The sequence below is a fragment of the Muntiacus reevesi genome, chromosome 9 (genome assembly GCF_963930625.1).
Source record: "Muntiacus reevesi chromosome 9, mMunRee1.1, whole genome shotgun sequence".
NCBI lineage: Eukaryota > Metazoa > Chordata > Mammalia > Artiodactyla > Cervidae > Muntiacus > Muntiacus reevesi.
This window is the reverse complement of record NC_089257.1, coordinates 24927013-24948892: the sequence shown is the minus strand read 5'-3', so window position 1 is coordinate 24948892 and position 21880 is coordinate 24927013. Positions and strand designations below refer to the sequence as shown.

Genomic DNA, 21880 nt, shown 5'->3' with positions numbered 1-21880 from the left:
CACAGGAGGGGATTTTTCTGATGATTATACCATGGTTGGCAGCCTGGGTGACGATGCTGCTGGAATGAAATCATTACTTCTAGATGCATCGGGATTGTCAGTGCTCTGAGTTCTGGGGACATTTTGCCAACCTTGTGAAGCAGAGAGGAGCAGGCGCTTGCATCCTGTTTGTGCCAATATTTACTCTTGCACAAGTTTGGACTCCCAGACTCTTCCGTCTGCGTCTGATTTCCAGCGGAGGACTGAGAAAGTTGTCTCATTCTTCCTGTTGAACTTTTTCCATAGCCCAAACTTGACTCCTAACATTTTCTTGTTTGTGAGAATGTCTGTCTCCCGCTGGTTTTTGTCTCCTACAAGTGGCAAAGGTGGGTCGTAATCCAAATAAGTGTGCCGTGTCCTGCCACCGGCGCCCTCCTCTGCTGTGCTTGTGGGTTCCACGGACCAGCAGGCAGACCCAGGACTTCTTGCCCACGTGGCCCAGGTTCAGTGATGCTAAGGTGGACCCCAGTTCAAGCAGAAGGAAGGGTATTTTTCTGGTTTCTTGTGTATGCTTGGCTCAAATGGTGAAGAATCTGCCTGCAATGCAGGAGACCCAGATTCGATCCCTGGGTAGGGAAGATCCCTTAGAGAATGGAATGGCTACCCACTCCAGTATTCTTGCCTGGAGAATCCGATGGACAGAGGAGCCTGGCGCGCTGTGATCCATGGGGCTGCAAAGAGTGGGACATGACTGACCGACTAACACTTTCACTTTCAGAAATGGAAGTGTTGTTCCACTTGCTGGCCTGGGAGTCCACATTTCATCCCAATATTCACCCTTATTTCCTGGGCAATCTTTTCTGTGCGCAGCACCGTGCTTATAGCAGGATACGACAGTGAGCGAGTCCAGCCAGCTCTCCACGTCTTTAAAGGACTTACGTGCTCTCAGGGCCAGTCAGACTGAACAAGTCAACAAGCACAAGTGACTTCAGCTCTCTTGAAGGGACTATGAAGAGACAAAACCTCCTTCCTCTAAGGGACAGAGCCCACGGGCTGCCTGAACCGGGTAAGAAGCTGTTGGCGAAGGTTGAGAAGGGACGTATGGGAGGTGGTCCTGTGGCAGACCTGTTGCTAAAACCGAGGGTTGGGGGTTCAGGACGTGGAATCAGGTGGGATTTGACTTTTGGTCCCACTTAACTAGTCTTCTGACTTTGGGCAAGTTAATTCCCAGGCTTCAGTTTCTTCCTCTGCAAAATGAAAATAACAAAGCCTACCTCATTGGTTTAGGGCAGAAATGGACTGAGATGATAGTTGCACATAGAGGCTCAGCATTACCCCACCATCCGGGCCAGCCTCTGATGATGGTTAGTATATTCCTGCCAGCACCAACAAGAGGAAAATTGTCATGGGAAGCGATTGATCTGGAAAATGGTCCCACTGTTCTTCAAAACATATGGGCGCCAGGTAGTTCAGATCTGGTTTCCTAGGTTGGCTTAGCAGGCTCTGTTTGCTATGTGTTTCTTTTAGTGAAATCTCAGGGGCTGCTGACTGGCCCTGTTTGAAGAGTGTACCTGGATGTGTATATAATGTGGAGGGGAGGAGAGGGTGCTTGTGGCTCCACTGAGGAATCAATGATAGAGTAAGGGTGAGATAAGAGAGAGAGCTGGTTAGTTAAGAGGCTGACCAGTTAGATGATATGGCAAGTGGGAGATGACAGAAGGCTGAAGGCTGGTTCTGCGTTTGCGCTGTGTCAGGGTCTAATCCCCATCCTGGTCTGTCAAAGGTGCCTAGTTATGTGGGCCTCACAGGGGAGGGGCTGAATACATGGCTGGCAATGCTGAGAGGTTAGCATCCAGTGAAGTTGCTCAGTCGTGTCTGACTCTTTGTGATCCCATGGACTGTAGCCTACCAGGCTCCTCCATCCATGGAATTTTCCAGGCAAGAGTACTGGAGTGGATTGCCATTTCCTTCTCCACGGGATCTTCCCGACCTGGGGATTGAACCCAGGTCTCCCACATTGCAGGTGACGCTTTACCGTCTGAGCTACCAGGGCGGCTAGCATGGCCATCAGCAAGTCCATGGCCAGGAGCGAGTCTCTTACTTATGGATCTTAGGAAGGGAAGTTACTTGTCCAAGGCCACAGTGGCTGGGTAGTGCTGGCTTACATTGTACTCTGATTAGGCTCTGGGTAAAAAGTGTGAGAAGGTTGATGGTCATAGCTATGATGGGATAAAATAAAGATCACAGACCCATATGCATGCCAAGTTGCTTTAGTCAAGTCCGACTTTGTGACACTATGGACTGTAGCCCACCAGGCTCCTCTGTCCATGGGATGGTCCAGGCAAGAATACTGGAGTGAGTTGCCGTTTACTATTCCAGGGCATCTTCCCGACTGACCCACGGGTATCCTGCAGCCACTGTATTGGCAGGCAGATTCTTTTATCGCTGCCCCAGCTGGGAAGGGTTATGTGAAGCCCCTGAGGTGTTAGTCCGCCTGGGGAATTAGTTGCCATCTCTTACACAGAGTGATTTAAACATTTTAATAGGTCTGGATTTGGGGCTTCTCTTGAAAACTTCAGATCTGGGACAGCTGGGCTTTTATCCTAAGATGGCAAAATCCAGATTGGATTGGGCAGTGGATGCCTCCTTTAACCTGGGTTGTTTCTGTCCACTCTTTGGGATGTTTCAGGTTCAGCCCTTTGGGACAGCTTATGATGCATGATGCGAAGATGGAAGGAAATTGATTCTCCCTTTCATCTTTTTTTACTAGGGTTTATTTTCTGGCCGATATATCCCTCCACAAGGCAGCTCCTGTTGTAGAATAAATGCTAAATAAATAAATTTGTGTTGAATGAGTGAGTGGTTAGTGATAGAGCACTGTCCTGGGGATCAGGAGCCCAGTTTGAATCCCGACTTCTAAGAGCTGAGTGACTTTGAACAAATCGTATAAGCTATGTTTGTATTTGACTTTTGAGAAGGGGAGCTGATCACCCAGCTGATCACTTTTTTTTAAACTTATTTGTTTGAAAAAGTAACACATTTTCATGTTTCAGAATTTAAAAAGTATGTAAGGATTGATAGAGAAAAGTGCTCCCCACTGTGTTCCTGCCACCCAGCTTCCTTCCTAGGGAAAACCAGGTTACCAGTTTCTGGTTTGTCTTTTCAGAGACACTTTATGCTCATTTGGTGAAACAGGCACATACTCTTTTTCATCTTTTTTGTGTAGGTGGGAGCCTAACATACACATGATTCTATGTTTAGCTTTTTAACACGCTTCATTCAGAGAGTCCCCTGGCGGGCACCCCAACCAGTGCATGGTTTCTTGACCCTTCTTTCTCAGATCCCAGCATATGGGACACCGCAGCTGACGGAGCCAGTCCTCGATGCTGAGCGTTTAGGGTCTTCCTGACCCATGGCTGTTCTAAAGAAGGCAGTAGAAAAACTCAGATTTTAGAAGCCACTCGACATGCCCAGAGTAGCATCCCTGGAACTAGTGTTGCTGTGTCCGAGGATACAACCTTCGTCATTTTGTGTATGTTAGTCGCTCAGTCGTATGTAACTGTTTGCAACCCCATGGACTGTATCCTGCCAGGCTCCTCTGTCCATGGGATTCTCCAGGCAAGAATACTGGAGTAGGTTGCCATTTCCTTCTCCCGAGGGGAACCCAGGGATTGAACCCTGGTCTCCCGCATTGCAGCCAGATTCTTTACCATCCGAGCCACCAAGTTGTAGATCTTGTCAAATTCCCCTCCACGGCAGTTGCCCCAGACTGCGCTCAGTCAAGCCCCACACCATGACTGGATGTCATATTTGGGAACCTATGGAGGCTTCGTGGAGATCAATGTTCTATAAAAATTTAATATTAGCTCCAATTAGGGGGTCTCCTACTATAGGTGAGGCCATGATCGAGGCTGCCTCATTTAATACTAACAACACTGAGCTAAATATCACATTCGTTTGACAGATGAGGAAACAGATTCAGAGAGGTTGAGTCATTTATCCAGGTCACCCAGCTGATACATTGTGGAAGTTGAATTTGAACCCAGGCTTGTCAGATTTCAATACTAGGATGTTTTCATACATTAAGGCCATATGTAATTTGAGGTATTGGAATCCTCAGCTGATACTTGTTTATAGTTTCTCTGTCTCCTAGCAAGACTCACTCTCTGACAGGTTCATTTGCACATTCATCAAATATCTGTGGAATTCTTGCATTATACTACACTCTGGGGATGCACTTGAGAACCGAATAGACATAGTCCCTGCCATTATGGACCTCATGGAAACCATAAGAAATATTTCTGTAGTGATTTATTGTGGGGTCCACAGCCTCTGGGATCTAATGCCTGATGATCTAAGGTGGATCTGATGTAATAATGATAGAAATAAAGTGCACAATAAATGTAATGAACTTGAATCACCCCAAAAACATCCCCTGCCCCCATCCATGGAAAAACTGTCTTCCATGAAGCTGGTCCCTGGTGAGGAAGGTGCCCGTGGGGTGGTGTGACCTGATGGGGAGGGTGGCGGGGGGAGGACTAGGACCTCTCTGAGCAAGTGAAGTTTAGATGATAAAGGGTGTGCAGGTTTGAGCCTGGGTAAGTGAGTAGAAACTATTTTGCACAGAGGGCACAGCACGTGCAAAGGTCCTGGGGCAGGAGAGAGCAGGTAGTACTAGGGGAAATGTAGGAAAGCTGGTGTGCAGAGTGAAGGGAGGTGAGAATGTGAGGATGAGGTTTGGAGATTTATTCTAAGACCTGTGGGGAGCCTTTGAAAGCATTGAAGCGACAGCTCTGTGAGCATTGCAGGCACTGGGGTGTTGGGTTCTTGTTCAAAGCATCATCTCCATTTCCTTCTCTGTAAGATGGGGAAGATGATAGCACACAGGGCTTTCGAGCATTTTTAAAAAAATATTCATTTTTAATTAAAGGACAGTTGCTTTACAATATTGTGTTGGTTTGTGCCATACATCATCATGCATCAGCCAAAGGAATACTTATGTCCCCTCCCTCTTGAATCTCCCTCCCACCTCCACCCCATCCCACTCCTCCAGGTTGTCACAGAGCCCCAGTTTGCGTTCCCTGAGCCATACAGCAAATTCTCATTGGCCTTCTATTTTACATATGGCGGTGTGTATATTTCAGTACTACTTTCTCCATTCATTCCACCCTCTCCTTCCCTCCTCCGTATCCACAAGTCTGTTCTCTATGTCTGAGTCTCCACTACTGCCCTGCAAACAGGTTCATTGGCCTCTTTCTAGATTCCATATATATGCATTTATATATGTTATTTGTTTTTCTCTTCCTGACTTTCTCTGCATAATGGGCTCTAGGTTCATCCACCTCATTAGAACTGACTCAAATTGCATTCATTTTTATGGCCGAGTAATATTCCACTGTATATATGGAGCACTGCTTCTTTATCCATTCATTTGTCAGTGGTCATCTACATTGTTTCTATGTCCCAGCTATTGTAAATAGTGCTACAGTGAGCATTGGGCTACAGTGAACATGTGTCTTTTTCAGGGGCTTTCTAACATTTTGATGGTAGGAAATACTGATATATTTAGTCCCAGTAAATGTGTAATATGCACGTTTCCCCCAGATGGGTGCCCTCTGATATTTTCTATTCTGATCTATATCACGAAAGGCTTTGGGTCAGGCCCCCCTGAATTCACTTTAGAGGCACCATGATAAGGCAGGTCAATGGCCTGTCCCCTTCTTTGCCCTCAGTGAATATGCCGTCCTTCTCTGTGGTCATCATGATCAAGATTGCCCTGGCCATAGTTAAGAGGATGGATGGGTGGAGTTGAATGACGGTATCTAAATCCTGAGGGTGTGGAAGGTCATTGGCTCTTCATCTCTGTGTTCATGTCCCAGGGGAGGAGCTCCACGCTGGGCTTCCCGCCTTCAGGGGCACCTGGGTGGGGGTGAGGGGACCTATCAGATGACCTGGCTGACTGGTTTCCCTGGGAACGGGTTTCTCCTGTTTTCTGTTTTCTGGGCGGCCACATCAGACTGAGTACCCAGTTTTGTTTGACTTCTTTATTTACCCTCTGAATGGCTTTTTCTAGGAAGCCTCAGAGTCATTATAAGCCACCCACTTCTTTAAGTTTTGCCATGATCCTACTTCCTTTTTCAGAGCCGAGGGTTGGAGTTTTAGTACAATAGAATTCATTTGCATTTTCCGCTAGGTATACCACCTTCTTCTGCCCACTGGCCCAGCCCGTAGGCTGCACCCCCTCCCCGTGCCCTGGCTCTAGAAGCCGGGAGAAGGCAAGACACCACATTCTTCTCTAAGATACACAGTGTAGACCCCGAGTTTCCAAATAAACCCTGTGCAATGAGCCTGGGGGAGTGCAAGGCCAGTGACAGCATCCAGGAACCCTCTAACTGCCTCATGCTTCATGGACACAGGACCCTGGCTTTCCAGATAACTGAAAAGCACCCAAAACTTAACTACTTAAATCATTCTAGAAGCATATTTTCCTAAGTGTTCACCTCATTGGTCCTTCATGAGCGAACATCTACTGAAGCACCATGGTTCCTGTAACTCAGAGACTTCAGGCGAGGAAGGTTTTGTGATGGTGACAGTGATGATGGTGGTGGTGGCAGTGGGGGTTGTAGCTGAATTGTGTCCCCCTAGAATTCGTATGTTGAGATCCAACCCCTAGTACCTTAGAATGTGATTGTATTGGGTTGGCCAAAACGTTGGTTCGGATTTTTCTGTAACATCTTATGGGAAAAAAAACCCAACAAGCCTTTTTGACCAACAAACATTTTAAGATAGGGACTTTGAAGAGGTGACTGAGTTAAAACAAGCTCATTATAGTGGACCCTCGTCCAGTCTGACTGGCGTCCTTATAAGAAAAGGAAGTTTGGACAGAGAGACACGCGGGATGCAAGCTCGCAGAGGAAAGTCCCCCGAGGACACAGGGTGGCCGTCTGCAAGGCAGGGAGAGAGGCCTCAGGAGAGAACCACCTTGCTGACAGCTTGGTCATGAACTTGTAGCTCCTGAACCGTGAGAAAATAAATATCTGTTGCTTGAACCCACCCCGTCTGTGGTATTTGGTTAGAGCAGACAGAGCAGGCTAATACGGCAGCAGTGGTGGTGGTGGTAATAAAAATAAGCAGTGGGTAGCAGATATCAAGCACTTGCTGCATACCAAGCTTGTTCCAAGCCTGCCTTGAATCATCTTACCCAGCCCCACATCATCACTACCACCACCAATCCTAATTCACCTGCCTCGTTTGGAAGTGGCGACACGGAGCCTGGCTCTGGCCCCTTTTCCGAACCTCCACGGCATGTGCGGTGGCACCTGCGTAATTCCAGGAACCGGGCCAAGCACCTCGTAGATCATCTTGTTCGTCAGCACCACGACTCTCCAGGCTCCCACATTTTCGATGTAGACCCTGCAGTGCAGGGTGGGCCAGGGACGCAGTGAGTATGTTCATTTGTGGTGGCTGCAGTAAGAAATACCCACAGCCTGGGTTTGCTTTAAACAACAGGCGTGGGGACTTCCCTGGCTGGTCTAGTGATCAAGACTTCGACTTCCAGTTTGGGGGAGAGTGGATACGTGTATATGTATGGCTGAGTCCCTTTGCCACTCCCCTGAAGCTATTACAACATTGTTAATTGGCTATACCCCAGTACAAAACAAACCGTTTTCCAAAATTAACAGGTAGCATTTCAAAAAAGGCTTAGACTTTCAATGCAGGGGGTACAGGTTTGATCCCTGGTCTGGGAACTAAGATCCCACATCTTAAGCCAAAAAACCAAAACATAAAACAGAAGCAATATTGTGACACATTCAATAAAGACTTTAAAAATGGTCCGCATCCAAAAAAAAAAAAAAAAAAAAAGTCTTTAAAAAAACCCAGAAATGTATTTTTTCACAGTTCTAGAGTCAGAAGTCCAGAATCAATGTATCATAGGATCACATGCCCTCCAGAGACTCTAGGGGTGAATCTCGCTTTCTTTTTCACAGCATACCAACTTCTAGCTGCAGCGGGAGAATCTATTTCTTTCCCCTTTCAGCTGGTGACTGCCGGAGTTCCTTGGCTTGTGGCTGGGTCTCTCCTGTCTCCTCCTCTGTCTTCTCATCTTCTCTGTGTGTATCTGTGTCTCCTCTTCTGTCTCCAATTTCCTGCAGCCCTCTTATCAGGATACATGTAATTGTACTTATGGGCCCATCTGGATAATCCAGGCTAAGCTACTGCTCTCTAGATCCTTGACTTAATTACATCTTTTGCTACCCGAGGCAATGGTCTCAGGTTCTGAGGACTAAGCAGTGACTCTATCTTTGGGGGCCAGTTTTTCTGCCTCCTACAGTCAATGAGTGGCAGAATGAGCCTTGATACCAGCGTTTGCCTGATTCAAAAGCCTCTAGTGACCACTCCTCCTTGAGAACTATAGTCATTCCTGTTAATTTTAATGATATGTTAAATGTTCCATTTGGGCTTCCCAGGGGGCACAGTGGTAAAGAATCTGCTTGCAACGCAGGAGATGCAGCAGGCATGGGTTCGATCCTTGGCTGGGGAAGATCCCCTAGAGCAGGAAATGGCAGTATTCTTGCCTGGAAAATTCCATAGACAGAAGAGCTTGGTGGGCTACAGTCTATGGGGTTGCAAAGAGTTGGATGCGACTGAGCGACTGAACAGCAACCATTCCATTTAGGGGGTATCATAGTTGATTAACCTGCCCCCTATGGGTGGATGTTTTGGTAGTTTCCATTATTCATTACTGCAAAGAACTGGCATATCTGCCAGTCTTCAGGACCATGTGGCCATTTCTGTAGGGTACATTCTTAGAAGTGGAACTGCTGGGCCAAAGGGCCAGTAATTCTTAGCTTGCTTCACTCTGTGACCAACCCTCACCCCACTGCCACCCAGAAACCATGCGGCAGGAAAGGAGTTGAAAGGCATCATGCCTCAGTAAATACCATCCTGGGTTACCCAAGGCCCTAATGCTCTATGACCACCACAGGGGCTCAGAGACCTGGCCTGCTCCCAAGTGGAGTATTTTCCAGATGTTTGTGAGGCCGCCGTAAGCCGGAGGAAGTGTTGCTGTGTTCCTACTGCTGTCCCTGCCTAGAGATTTAGAAATAACAAGTTATTTATTTAACAAGCACTTGTGGAGCATTTGCTGTTTGCCACGCACTGTTCCATCTAAGTGCTTTACAAATATCCTCCTTTTATCCTCATTCAACCCTGAGGTTGTCACGCTAGCTGGCTCATCTCCTGCAGGAGGCAACTGAGCCTCAGAGAGGTCAAGAGATCCGCCAAGGTCGCACAGAGAGTAAGGGGTGGGGTGTCTAACTAGAGCAGTCCACGCTTTCGCCTTCCTTTTTTCTCCTTCTTGTACTCCCCTTGCCCGTGTCAAATGTGGTCTTAGTGTTCCTTACGTTTGTTTATCTGTCTCTGGGGCCTGAGGTTTAAATTTTAATATGAAATTCTGTGACTAGATGTTCCTGCCTAACTTGGTAGCTTCAGTTGTGATTTTCCTGGCCAGGTCTGGTCTCCCAGCAAAGTGAGAATGGGCTGCAGGATGAGGCCGGTCGTCAGTCAGGATCTGCCTCTTAATAGCTGTGTGACTTCTGGCAGGTTACTTAACTTCTCTGATCTTCAGATGGGGTTTTGTGACAGCGTTTGTCATCAAGTCAGGCAGGCAGTTGGTGCCTTATGAGTTGCTAGTCTTTCTTCATTTTTAGCTTCTGCAGTACCCTTAGGCTTGAGGTTACAGAGATGAGTAAGTCTCGATCTGATTGCCGTCTTCAAAGAACCTACAGAATGGCCTAGGTGGGGGCTGGGAAACTTTCTAGATCAGGAATGAGGGAACCTGAGTTCTAGCCAGTCCTGGCTGTCTCCTACCTCGGTCATCAGACCTTTCTCTGCTCCTCTGGGCCTCACTTCTGTCCCCTGTAAGCGAGAGCCTGGCCTGGCTTCACCCCGAAGCCCCGTCTGTCTTGTGAGTTTCTGCCTTGTTCCGTTTAGGTCGGGACAAGCCCGGGTATGAGGAGACAGCGCCGTGGCAGGTGGATATAGGGTGTGCCAGCGTTTCCCTTTTAGGTCCCTCTCATCAACGCGCCCAGCAGCTTCCTCTCAGGGCTCTGGGGAGGCCTCTTGGTTGCAGCCAGAAGTAGGCATGGTGGATGAAGACAGCTTTGGAATGTCTGGATCTGAGGGTAGCAGGTTTTGCAGGGGACGAATGAGTCAGAGATGCTCCTGGCTGTGTGTTACTGCGCGGCCGAGGCAATGCCTAGGACACCACAGTCATCATCCTTTTGACTGAAAGTCTCCCTTAGTTAAAGGGGTTGCCTATGTCGATGAGGCTGCCCACGAGGCTTGCTGGATGTGCACACGGCTTGGAGCAGGAAGCCGGCAGTGGGACGGGAGACAGTAACTGAGAAGTGGGATGGGGGGTAGGAGCCCGCCCCCGGGATCGGCTGTGCTGCCCAGCCTCCTGGAGAAGTGGTGTTTCAGCAGGAAACCAGAAGACTCGAATGATGCATTCTGCTCACCTTTCCACTTCCCTATTCAGGTGCCCCTGAGTGGGAGGCAGCTCCATCACCTGGAGTTTAGGATCCTCGTAAATGGAGTTAATATCCCATAATTACACAGATGAATTGCATTTAACAGGCCCATTTAAAGAAGGGCGGTGAAACAGAGTCTGTCTTAATCGTGTGACCTTTACTGGGCAAGTTAAATCCCAAAGCCAGCTAGTTTAAGGCGTCTGAAGGGCTCCCGTGGTTTTATTACTGCATTGCCCCACTCATTTATTTGCATAGATCTTTCCACCTTCCAGGGGCACTTGTGGGGTTATTGAGACCCCTGAAAGTGAGCAGGTCTGTCATGACTTCCTCAGCATTTATTGGTAAAGTTTAGTCATCATCGGCTCATTCTGAGAATGGGGTGAAGGGCAGGAGACTGTCAGAGAAAGTGGGACACATTTAAAAAATGTCAGCGGTAGGACGAGTCATTCCTTTCTGGGCTCTTGGTTTTACAAGTACATTGTCACTGTGCCCACTGTCTACAGGGAGTGGTTACCCTGCCCATGCCCTCTGGATGGACAGTCTCAGGGCCCAGCTAGCAGCCTCAGTGCTTCGATGACCAGGGCAGCCTGTTTCCCTGGGAGGAGGGACCTGGATTCTTCCTTCTTCCAACACCACAGCTGGGCCTGCAAAACCTGCTCCCCCTGCCAACTGGAAAGTTGGCATTTGTGGCTGGAATATCTTTTTCTTTCAGTGTTGGTTTTGGAGAGACAGCAGAGTAGCTGGTGAGGTGCCACTGAGAATACTTTTGGACTAAACCCTAAAGCTTTGGAAGAAAAAAGTGACTGTGATCTTGGTGGTTTCCTTTTGTTCTTCCCTCTGACCAGTTCCCAAACTCACTTTGCATTGTCAGTTTGGACTTGACGCTGACTGAAGGATAAAAGACTGAAATGGCAGGTTCAAAAGTGCCCAGAGAAGTGAGAGAGACAGGTCTGAACAGAAATAGCCGGTGCTTGAGAGCCTCAGGTCTGCTGTTTTGCTGCGCAGGTCACACCATCTCATATCCCCTCTTACCTGCCCTGCGAAGTTGGCATTGCTAGCAGCTGAGGACTCTCAGACTCAATCAGCCCAAAGTCACACAACCTGGGAGTGACCTTGTTAAGATGTGAACCCAGACTCACTCAGAGTCATTAACCATGGAGTCATAAAGGTTTCCAGGAGACAGTGTCATTGAACCCAACCCTGCAGGGTAAGTTAGATTTAGATAAGCAGAAAGGAAGAGGGAGAGGGTTCTGGGCAAGGGAAACAGGGCTGTGCTGTGATCAGTCGCTCAGTCGTGTCTGACTCTTTGCAACTGCAAGGACTGTAGCCCGCCAGGCTTCTCTGTCCATGGGATTCTCCAGGCAAGAATACTAGAGTGGGTTGCCATGCCCTCCTCCAGGGGATCTTCCCACCCCGGGATCGAACCCAGGTCTCCAGCATCGCACCCAGGTCTCCAGCATCGCAGGTGGATTCTTTACCATCTGAGCCACCAGGGAAGCCCAAGAATGCTGGAGTGGGTAGCCTATCTCTTCTCCAGTGGATTTTCCCAGCGCAGGAATCAAACCGGGGTCTCCTGCATTGCAGGCTGGTTCTTTACCAGCTGAGCTACCAGGGAAGCCCCAAGGGAAATTGTAGATACGATCAAAAGGCTGCAGCCTCACATGGAACGGCTCCATGGGGCAGGGACCACATTCTCCATGGCCACCATGCATCCCCAATACCTGAGCGCCTGAAGTGCTGTAGGGGCTTAGTAAATGTTTATCGCATGAGCAAATACATGACGACTTCTCTTGCCATAGACCATGAGCCTCTTGAGGGCAGGGACTAGGTCTTAGAAATCTTCAGATGCTCCACAGCTCACATGGTTAATAAATTTTGCTGCTTATTACTAAGTTGCGTCTGACTCTTTGCGACCCCGTGGGCTGTAGCCCACCAGGCTCCTCTGTCCATGGGATTCTCCAGGCAAGAATACTGGAGTGGGTTGCCATTTCCTCCTCCAGGGGATCTTCCCCACCCAGGGATCCAACCACGTCTCCTGCATTGGCAGGTGGATTCTTTACCACCGAGCCACTAGGGAAGCCTGGTTAGTAAATAGTAACCAATAAATATGTTCTGATGGAGTGCATGAATGGATGGCAGGTAAGGGAGGGTGAGGAGATGAGCCTGAGGGAAGAGGCGCTGATGCTTTGGGAAATAGTGAGCGATGCATGTGGGCTGCTGGGGTCAGGGCGTGTCATAGACCATCTTCAGTGCCTAGACAAGGAGCTCTTGTGCGCTCTATTTTTTTTTTTTTTTAAGTCATCTCAATGGAAAACTTGGTGGAAGCTACAGAAACTCAACGGGGGCCCAAACTCTGATAGGTGTGCATGGGAACCACAGTCAAACATAGCTTAGAAATCACATTTCTGTAGGACTGGCCTCAACCCATTGTGAGTGCCTCTCCACTTGGGGATGACCACAAGGTTATAACCAAAAGGAGGCTTGTAAACACTTGTGAATGGCACCCTGCAAGATATAGATAGTACTGTAGGTCCTGTAATTTTTTTTGGGGGGGGGGGTAGTTTGGCCAGGAAGTCCCAGGCAGCTTCCCCCAAGATGGGGTCTGCTCAGCCCAGATGTTTTTAAGAAAAGCTGGCCTCTCTTTTCAGGTATTGGCCAACATCGTGGTTTTGAGAACGCCTGAGGGCCAGAAGACAGCCCTGGGAGAAGCCCTTTGGGAGGGCAGTTGGAACCTTCTGGTCCAGAGGAGAAGCCGCCCCCTCACCTGGACTTATGACCCGTGGCTTCGCCCCCAGCCTGCCTGTTGAGTTCCCCAAGATGGGCTCCTTCCGCAGGCCCAGACCACGCTTCATGAGCTCCCCGGCGCTCAGCGACCTGCCCCGCTTCCAGGCAGCCCGCCAGGCTCGGCAACTGAGTTCCAATTCCGCTTGGAACAGGTATGGGAGGCACTGGGTGGGCAGGAAGGCGGTGGTGGGGTAGGGGCCGGGGTGCCAGGGCCAGGGGCTGGTTGGACTTCAGCATCTCCTGAGATCATGGCTCCAGAAGGTCATGGGTATAGTGGTGATTGACACAGTGTGCCCGTTTCCCTGGCAACTGCATCCATCAGCTTTTCTTGTTTTTTTTTTTTAAATTTATTTTTTCTTTTTGTATTGATATACAGTTTATTTACAATATTTTGTTAGATTGAGTTATTATGATTATTTTTCACAACAGGTTATTACAAGATATGGAATATAGTTCCCTGTACTATGCAGTAAATCCTGGTTGCTGTATCCTAGTTTGTTAATCGCACACTCCTAGTTTGTCCCTCTTTCTCTCTCCCTGTCTTTCCTTGTTTGAATAGAGGGAAAGCAGACCTCTGGGGGCTTCTGGGCTCTCAGTTACCCAGCCCAGGACAGTTCTATCAAAACTTAATATTAGTCCCACGCCAGTTGTCAGAGACCCGAGGGTGGGAATGTCTAAATAACTTCCAGTCACCTGCTACCTATTTGGGAAGATTTGACACGTATCTGAGAAAAGCTAGCAACGCAGCCTAGACCGGGGTTGATCCCCACCTGGAAGCTGCTGGTGGCTGGGAGAGGAGACACTGCACCTTCCTAAGGTGTGCAGCCAATCTGTGTACCAGGTACTGAGTAGAGACGGAATCCATACTGGATCACCCTCCTGGAGCTGTTTTTCAAATTTGGTTCCTCTTTGGATAAATCAAATGCATTGTTATTTTAAAGCATTATGAAGTGTTGTGTTTTTTTTGTCACTTGGATCATTATCGGTTTTTTTTTTTAATGAGCACACAACTCATGATGGTGAGGGAGGAGAGATCTGAAATGTTTTGATGGTAAGTAGAACCTGGTTCTACTTAAAGTGAACCTGGTTCATTTTAAAAAAGCCTGAAACCTGGGCTGAAGACAAACTTGTGATCAGCTCCTTGCTGAAATCCTGGGCTGGGTCCAGAGACTTACCTGCGTCCTTCAAGGGATCAACTCTCCTGCCTGGACACTCGTGGGAGGGGAAGGGGAAGTGAGGCCAGCCCTTCTGGAGTTCTTCCCAGAAAGGACTGTTGAAAGGCTGGACCTAGAGTCTGGCATACAGAGTGAAGTATGAAAACAAATATCAGAAAGAGGAAAGCAAATATCGTATATTGGGGCATGAATATGAAACCTAGAAAAAGTGGTCCAGATGGACGTATTTGCAGGGCAGGAACAGAGATGCAGACATAGAGAAGGGACTTGTGGACACAGAGGGGGAGGGGCGGGCGGGGTGAAATGAGAGAATAGCAGTGACGTACGTGCAGCACCGGCTGTGAAACAGGTCGCTGGTGGGACGCTGGTGTATAGCACCAGCTCAGGTCGGTGCTCCTTGCTGACCTAGATGGCTGGGATTGAGCGGGGAGCTGGCAGGGAGGTCCAAGAAGGAAAGGATATTATGTATACGTATAGCTGATTCACTTCATTGCATCACAGAAACGAATACACCATTGTAAAGCAATTATATATACTCCAATTTTTTAAAAAATAGTAAAACAAAAGGTGAGGACAATTAAAATCCATAATTGCAAAATTAAAAAAAAATTAAGATAAGCCAAGGCATGATCTTTTCCAGGCTGTGAAGACAGAGGCCTCCTAAGTGAGAGACCCGCAGGCTGGGGTGAGCTCCTGCTTGCAGTCAGAGCCACGCGGGATTCTTCCAGGCCCGCAAGTGCCGGCCACGCGGTTTCCCGAGGGCAGATACCACCTCCCGCCCATGAGTAAGGCTGCTCTCCAGCAGGGCTGCCAGCCTGCGAGAAAGTGCGGGGAGAGGGCCTCTTTCTGTCCTCTGGGGCTCAGTCTTCCTCCCTCTCCAAGGACCCTCGTGTGCAAGTGATGGATTCCAGGGAGAGAAAACGTGACCCTGCCTGTACCCCGGGCTTCCTGGCCCTTCTCCCCACCTTCGGCTCTGAGCCGCTTGTGGAGGTGGCACAGGGGAGGCAGATCCACTCACCGGGGGTCTTTCTATTTCCCCGCAGCGTCCAGACTGCCGTGATCAACGTCTTTAAAGGGGGCGGCTTGCAGAGCAATGAGCTCTATGCACTGAATGAAAACATCAGGTATGTGGCTGGCCCGGCGGGGACCCTCCCCACCGTGGGCCTGATCTGGGGCAGAGGGGCTATACCTCACCATCACTCCTGGAGCCTCACCTTAAGTTCTGTTTTCTGCTTTGTTCTTATTGGTGCTTCTGTTGGCTTTTCTGAATCTTTTCTGACTGTTAAGTTCCGGGGCCCTTGTCTGTCTAGACTTCTGCTCCAGAGAGGGCCTGTCCATTTGTCCATGTATATAGTGCATGTGTGGGCGGCTGGGGGTCAGGAGTAGAGGGTGACATCTAGCAGCTGTCATTTACTCTGTAAACATTTCTTGTGCCTCATTGACCGTATTAGGCAGGATGGTCTAGTGGTTGGGAGTAGACTGCTTAGGATTTTATAGCTGTTCTTCCTTTTACTAAGAGGTTTACCAAGCTCTTTGTGCCTTGGCTTTCTCTTATGTGAACCAGGGATAGGAAATGTGCCTACTTCCATAAGTTCTTGTGAGGTATTGAGTTACTGCATAAATAGTCTGTCAGAACAGAGTTGGAAATGCATGAAGTACTTGGTACTCGGAGCTCTTACCATCTTTGTCACTGACATTGCTATTAGGTTTTGGTGATAAAACTCTCGATAAGATATGGTCCTTGAAGAGTTTGTCTTCCAGAATCTTCCCAGTAGTGTCTACTACTCGTTCATTCATTCATGCATCAAATGTTTTTGTGCCTCCCCATTAGCCAGGCACTGGAAACACAAGAATGAATAAAGATAGATGTAGACACGGCTTTTCCTGGAATTTATAATATGTTCAGTTGGGGCAATAATCATTAGTCAACTGATCACACATAAAAAATGTATTAATAATAATGTAGCTGTGACAGCTACCACAACACAACTGTTAGTAGGACTTGGTCTTGCCAAGGAGGCCAGGAATGGTGATGTGATGCTTGTGCTGTCATCTGATGGATCAGTGGATATTAACTAAATGAAGAGGGCTCCAGGTAGTGGCAATTGCAGGTGCAAAGGTCCTGTGGTAGCAACGGACCTGAGCACAGAACTGAAAGTAAGCCCACTTGCCCAGAGCACTGGGGGTTGGGTGGTGGTGTGGTTGGATTTGTGTTTTGGTAAAATGAGGGCAGAGAAGCAGGCATGGCCCAGAGCCCCAGGATCTCCTGGGGACAAGAATTGGACATCAGTTCTTTTAATGCGCAGGTGTTCATTCCTCTTGGGTGTGTTAAGTACAGAACATCAAGGCTAAAGACCCAAGCCTGAAGTGGGCAGAACATTAAACAAGGCCATTCTTTGAGTCCTGTTTACATTTACTTAAGACCTATATTAAGGGTCAGTGAAGTGTTTTAAGAGCTCTGCTTTCTTTTTTTTTTTTAAGAGCTCTGCTTTCATGAAAACCTTTAGAGCTCAGAAGTAAAGAGAGTTGTGTTAAATTCCTAGCCATGTGCTTGAATTTCACATAAGAATTACAAATATGGAAAGACACAATAGGGATCATCTCACCCAAGGCCCCATTTTCACAGAGGAGGAAACTGAGGCCCCGAGAAGTTGAGTGACAGGGGCAAAGCTGGGTGAGCCAACCCCCTGGTTGCAAAAACTGAGTTTCACTCCAAGAACTAAGCTCCCTGGCTCTCCATGAATGTTCCTTAGCTCACAATAGATGTATAAATAAATAAAGTGGCGACTCAGGAACGTGCTAATTGTTCCTTGCATCAGGGGACGGATCCTGAAATTGTACTTAAAACCATTGTTTGTGGGCAGCTAGGAAAAGTACGGGTCACGCCAGATTGTACCAGCCCTGTTAACCCATGGGCCGCCCACCGAGAGGCCCGCAGGTGCCAGCAGGTCTAAGTGGATGAAGCCAGCCTGGTGGATGGAAGTGAGGGCTAACTCTCTGCACAAGGGGATTCTACTCCCCCTCCCCGCTGGAAGAATGCGGTCCAGTGTCATGCCATCTTATTTCTCAAGAAGAACCAGAGACTGAGATTTTTATGTGAAATTTCATATCTTTTAAATGTTGTTGAATGATCCAGATGTCCCCAAACATCAGTATAGGGCAAACAAAACACATCCACAGGCTGAAATTGACCAAAGAGGTGTTCATTTGTGAGATTGGCAATCGCATGCATGGGAGGCATCACTGGTGGGAATGTTGCATTCCAGATTCTAGCACTAAGGACCCTTGAGCTGGGGGAAAGGGAGCTGACGTGGATGGAGGTGCCAGGAAAAGTGCTAGGTGCCTTTCACCTCCACCACACTCAACCCAGCTCACAGAGCTGCCAGACAACCATTGTTCGCGTTGTGTAGTCTGTCCACAAAATGATGGGCAAGAGAAACACAATAGCTTGTCCAAGGTCACAGTAGAGTCAGAATGTGAACCTTTTCCTGGGGAACCTGCAGGGCAGGAATAGAGACGCAGCCATAGAGAATGGACTTGTGGACACATTGGGGAATGAGAGAGTGGGACGAATTGAGAGCGTAGCGCTGGCATATATATACTACCAGGTGTAAAATAAACAGCTAGTGGGAAGTTGCTGTATATCACAGGCAGCTCAAGGTGGTGCTCTGTGACAAACCCAGAGGGGGTGGGATGGGGTGGGGGCGTGGGAGGGAGGTTCAGGAGGGAGGGGACGTGTGTATACTTACGGCTGATTCACATTGTCTGTGGCAGAAACAAACACAACATTGTAAAGCAATTAAACTCCAATTAAAAAGTAAAAACAAAAACGCATGAATCCTTGTCTGATTTAGACACCTGTGTTAGTTTGTTTGGGTTGCCGTACAAACACCATAGACTGGGTGGCTTAATTTATAGATGTTTATTTCTCACTGATCTGGGAGCTGGGATGTCCGAGGTCAGGGTGCTGGCAGACGGAGCTCCTGCTGAGAGCTCTCTCGCTGGCTGCCCCCTTGCTGTGTCCTTGCACAGCCCCTCTGCGTACGAAGAGGAGAGGGCATGGTCTCTGGTGTCCGTTCTTGTAAGGAGGCTAATCCCAGCATGAGTGTTGAGGGCCCTACCTTTATCACCTCACCAGAAACCTAATTATTTCCCAAAGGCCTCATCTCCAAATACTATCACACTGTGGCCATAGGGCTTCGACATATGAATTTGGGGGGTGGGGTGGGGTGAAGACACAAGTCAGCCTGCAGTGAAACCTGTGTTCTTTGCACTGCATGATAGTGTCAGAAAGAGAGGTTTTAGCTGGAAGAAGGGTTAAGCCAATGGTCTTGATCTTTCTTTCTGCCATGGTTCTATTCCTGAGCCCTCCAAGGCCCCATCTATCACCATGAGCTTTGATTCTTAACATCCTCCGAGGACCACAACACTCCCCCAACACTCCTTTCCAGTACTGGGTTTAGTGTTAGGTGTTGAATATTCCTCTGTCTGTTTTGAGGATGATGAGAAACACATATGGTTGGGGTTTGAAGCTAATTACCCGGATGTGAATTGAGCTCAGAATACATCAGAGCTGTCAAAAACCAGAGTTGCAATGACCATGCTCTGGACCATCTATCCTCTGTCCTTCTTGAGGCTGGTCATTAGCATGGATGTGGGCTTTCCCAGCACAGACACTCAGAGTATAACTGAGAACATGAAACGCATCCCAGACTTTGTATGACCTGGTTGTCCCTAGTTAAATAAGTGAACCCTTGTCTGCAAGAGCCAACATGGAAATAAACACAGCTGCCTTTGTTTCAGTAATTAAAACACCAAAACAGGCATGCTAGTCTCTGGTTATATTCAGATAGACAGGTTTTGGTTTTTCTTCTTTTTCTTTTTCTCTAAGAAGACCTGTTCGCAGAATGCAACTGCCACCTCACCAGCATTGAGGCCCCACCAGGTAGGATGAGGGGTAGAGTCAGTGGGGATGAGGGAGGAAGATGTGGAGGGAAAGAAGGCTGCTAATCTCAACCCCATTATTCAATCAGTTAGGACAGTTCTATGTGCAGGAAGATCCTTGCCAGATTCAAGAGAATTGTTTAATTTCAGAGAGTAGCTATGTGACCAGCTTTAGACCAGCTATGTGATCATGGCTTATCCAAGTCTCTGTTCTTTGTTTTACGAAATAAGGATAATGACATCAAAATCAGTGATTGGGAGGTCTGAGATAATGCCAGAAGTGTCATTAGTACAAGAGCTGGTGTCTCAAAAAAGTAGATGTTAGCCATTATTCGTATTGTGAAAATTTAGCAATAATAAAGTGATACATGCTGGCTGAGTACCTTGCATGCAGGCACAGGGCGGTGTGACCAGTCGCCTCGTGAGCAGCACTGTATAATGAGTTCTCTTATTGTTTGGATGAGGTGAGCTGACTTTGAACTAGAAAGATCCAGGCCAGGCTCCTTCAGGAATGTGCTGGCCTGGGAGTGAGGGTGAGGCTAAGTTCTTACAAGGAGAGCCAGCTGTTTCTCCTTTCTGCAGAGGAAAGAACAAGAGGAAATGACTCTCAGTTCTTCATTCTACTCCAGCCAAACAGTAATAAACTTTGATGGATTATCCAAGTCCAATGTCAAAACTTAAATCAGCTTCCCCAGGTTACCCCAGCCAGCCCTAATTGTGGAGTTAGTGTGTTCCCCGGGAAACGTGAATTCATATAAATATTAGCCAATGCAAAGGATCACCAGAAAGGTAAGTTTTATATAATTGGGTCCCGAAATGCAGTTGTTACAAATAATTGGTGTTTTCTTCTAAGACATGTCTCCATATCTAAAAAATGAGCTCCAGTTTAAACACTGGCAGATAGACTTTGGGGTAGCTCTGTGGAAGAACTCTGGACTAAGGATGGTTAGGTTCTACAATTGATCATTAGATCAAAAGAAGGATGCAGAGAACTTTTAAGATCAAATTCGTCAGGAATTATTGATGTTCAGTCACTAAGTTGTGTCCGACTCTTTACAACCCCATGGACTGCAGTGCTCCAGGCTTCCTTGTCTTTCACTATCTCCTGGAGTTAGCTCAAACCCATGTCCATTGAGTCAGTGATGCTATCCAACCATCTCATCCGCTGTAGCTCCCTTCTCCTTCTGCCCTCAATCTTTCCCAGCTTCTGTTTTTTCCCCAATGAATCAGCTCTTTGCATCAGGTGGCCACCTCAATAAAGTGGCAAGTTTTCCCTAAATTAAAGTCAGGGCTCGTGGTCTATCAATATGAAGACCATGAATCAGATTATTTTCTGTTGAAACTGACTTAGAAAATGACCCCTCAGAATAGACATATTCTGGTGAAATCCCTTGTTATCACAACCTACAATTCTGTCTGCCCTGGCGTGGGCTGGACCTGAGTATGTTCTTGGTTTAAATTCTCTATGGGGCATCAGTGTGGTTTTGAATGCCCCCCTCCAGCCTCCATCCTAATGTGGCTGCATTTTGATTAGTGGGGACAAGTCTGGGTTAGAGGTTTGAGTTTCATGAACTTTCCCAGGAACAAGAGTGGCCAAACTAAAACCTGAAAGCATGCTCCTGCTAAAACATTCTTTTCAGTAGCTAGTCCACTAATTGTAGAAAGTTAGGAAAGTGTGAGAAAGCTACTGTTTATGTGTCCTGGTTCTTATAGGAACCTATGCAAGTAGGTTCTTAAAAGTGCTTTGGGTTTGTGGTTGGCTGGAGGTGGGGGGTACATGTAGAGAGAGGGGTCACTGATTCTTTCCTTCATTCCATCGGTGAATATTTGTGGACTTTTTGCCAGGTTCTGGGGCAGCTGTTGAGGTGGGTGGTTCTTGCTCTTAGGGAACGTACCACAGAGTAAGATGAAGGAACTGAACAAGCAGCTATCAAGCGATATTTTAAGTCAGGTGGTGGGAGAATTCAGAGTGCTGGGGAAGTATGAGGTGGGGAGTGGGCACCCTTAGATCTGGGAGAAGGCACCCTGTTGAAATCTGTAGGGTGGGGCAGGTGAGAGTCAGGTAGAAAGGGCAAGTGAGGAGAGAAAAATCTTGCCACCCATCTCTCCATACCTTTTCACCCCTCCTTCTTCCTGGGGAGATTTTTTTTTTTTTTCTCAGTAGAAATAAATGCTCACAGATGGAGGTTTCCGGAAACCAGAGATGAGTTATCTGCAGCTGGCCTGAGGCAGGAAAACTCACATTTTCCTTCTCTTTCCAACCACCCTGCTTCGGTTCTTGTTGGGAGGGAGGCGTCGTGAAGGAAACCCCAGAGATTTTCAAGGAAAGAGGAGGTTCCAAGAATTGAGCTCCATCTCCGACAGGTTGGAGTTGAACGTCCTTGTTCTGAGTTAGTTGGCTGCCCGAGTCCCAGAGCGCAGCTCTGCCTTAGCTGGGTCCAGTCCTGGGAGGAATCTGTTGACCCA

General features: G+C 47.9%; 1 protein-coding gene and 1 long non-coding RNA gene across 2 annotated transcripts in view; one reads left to right on the top strand and one right to left on the bottom strand.

Annotated features, from left to right (window-relative positions):
- The window catches only part of LOC136174394 (uncharacterized), a 1095937-nt gene that overhangs the window by 858459 nt on the left and 215598 nt on the right, over positions 1-21880 (bottom strand). The gene's annotated exons all lie outside the window — the stretch shown is intronic.
- The window catches only part of PRR5L (proline rich 5 like), a 77745-nt gene that overhangs the window by 9283 nt on the left and 46582 nt on the right, over positions 1-21880 (top strand). The window contains exons 2-3 of the mRNA XM_065944360.1: positions 13160-13447; positions 15514-15594. Coding sequence (XP_065800432.1) covers positions 13284-13447; positions 15514-15594 — 245 coding nt within the window. The 5' untranslated portion in view covers positions 13160-13283. The remainder of the gene's footprint in view (positions 1-13159; positions 13448-15513; positions 15595-21880) is intronic.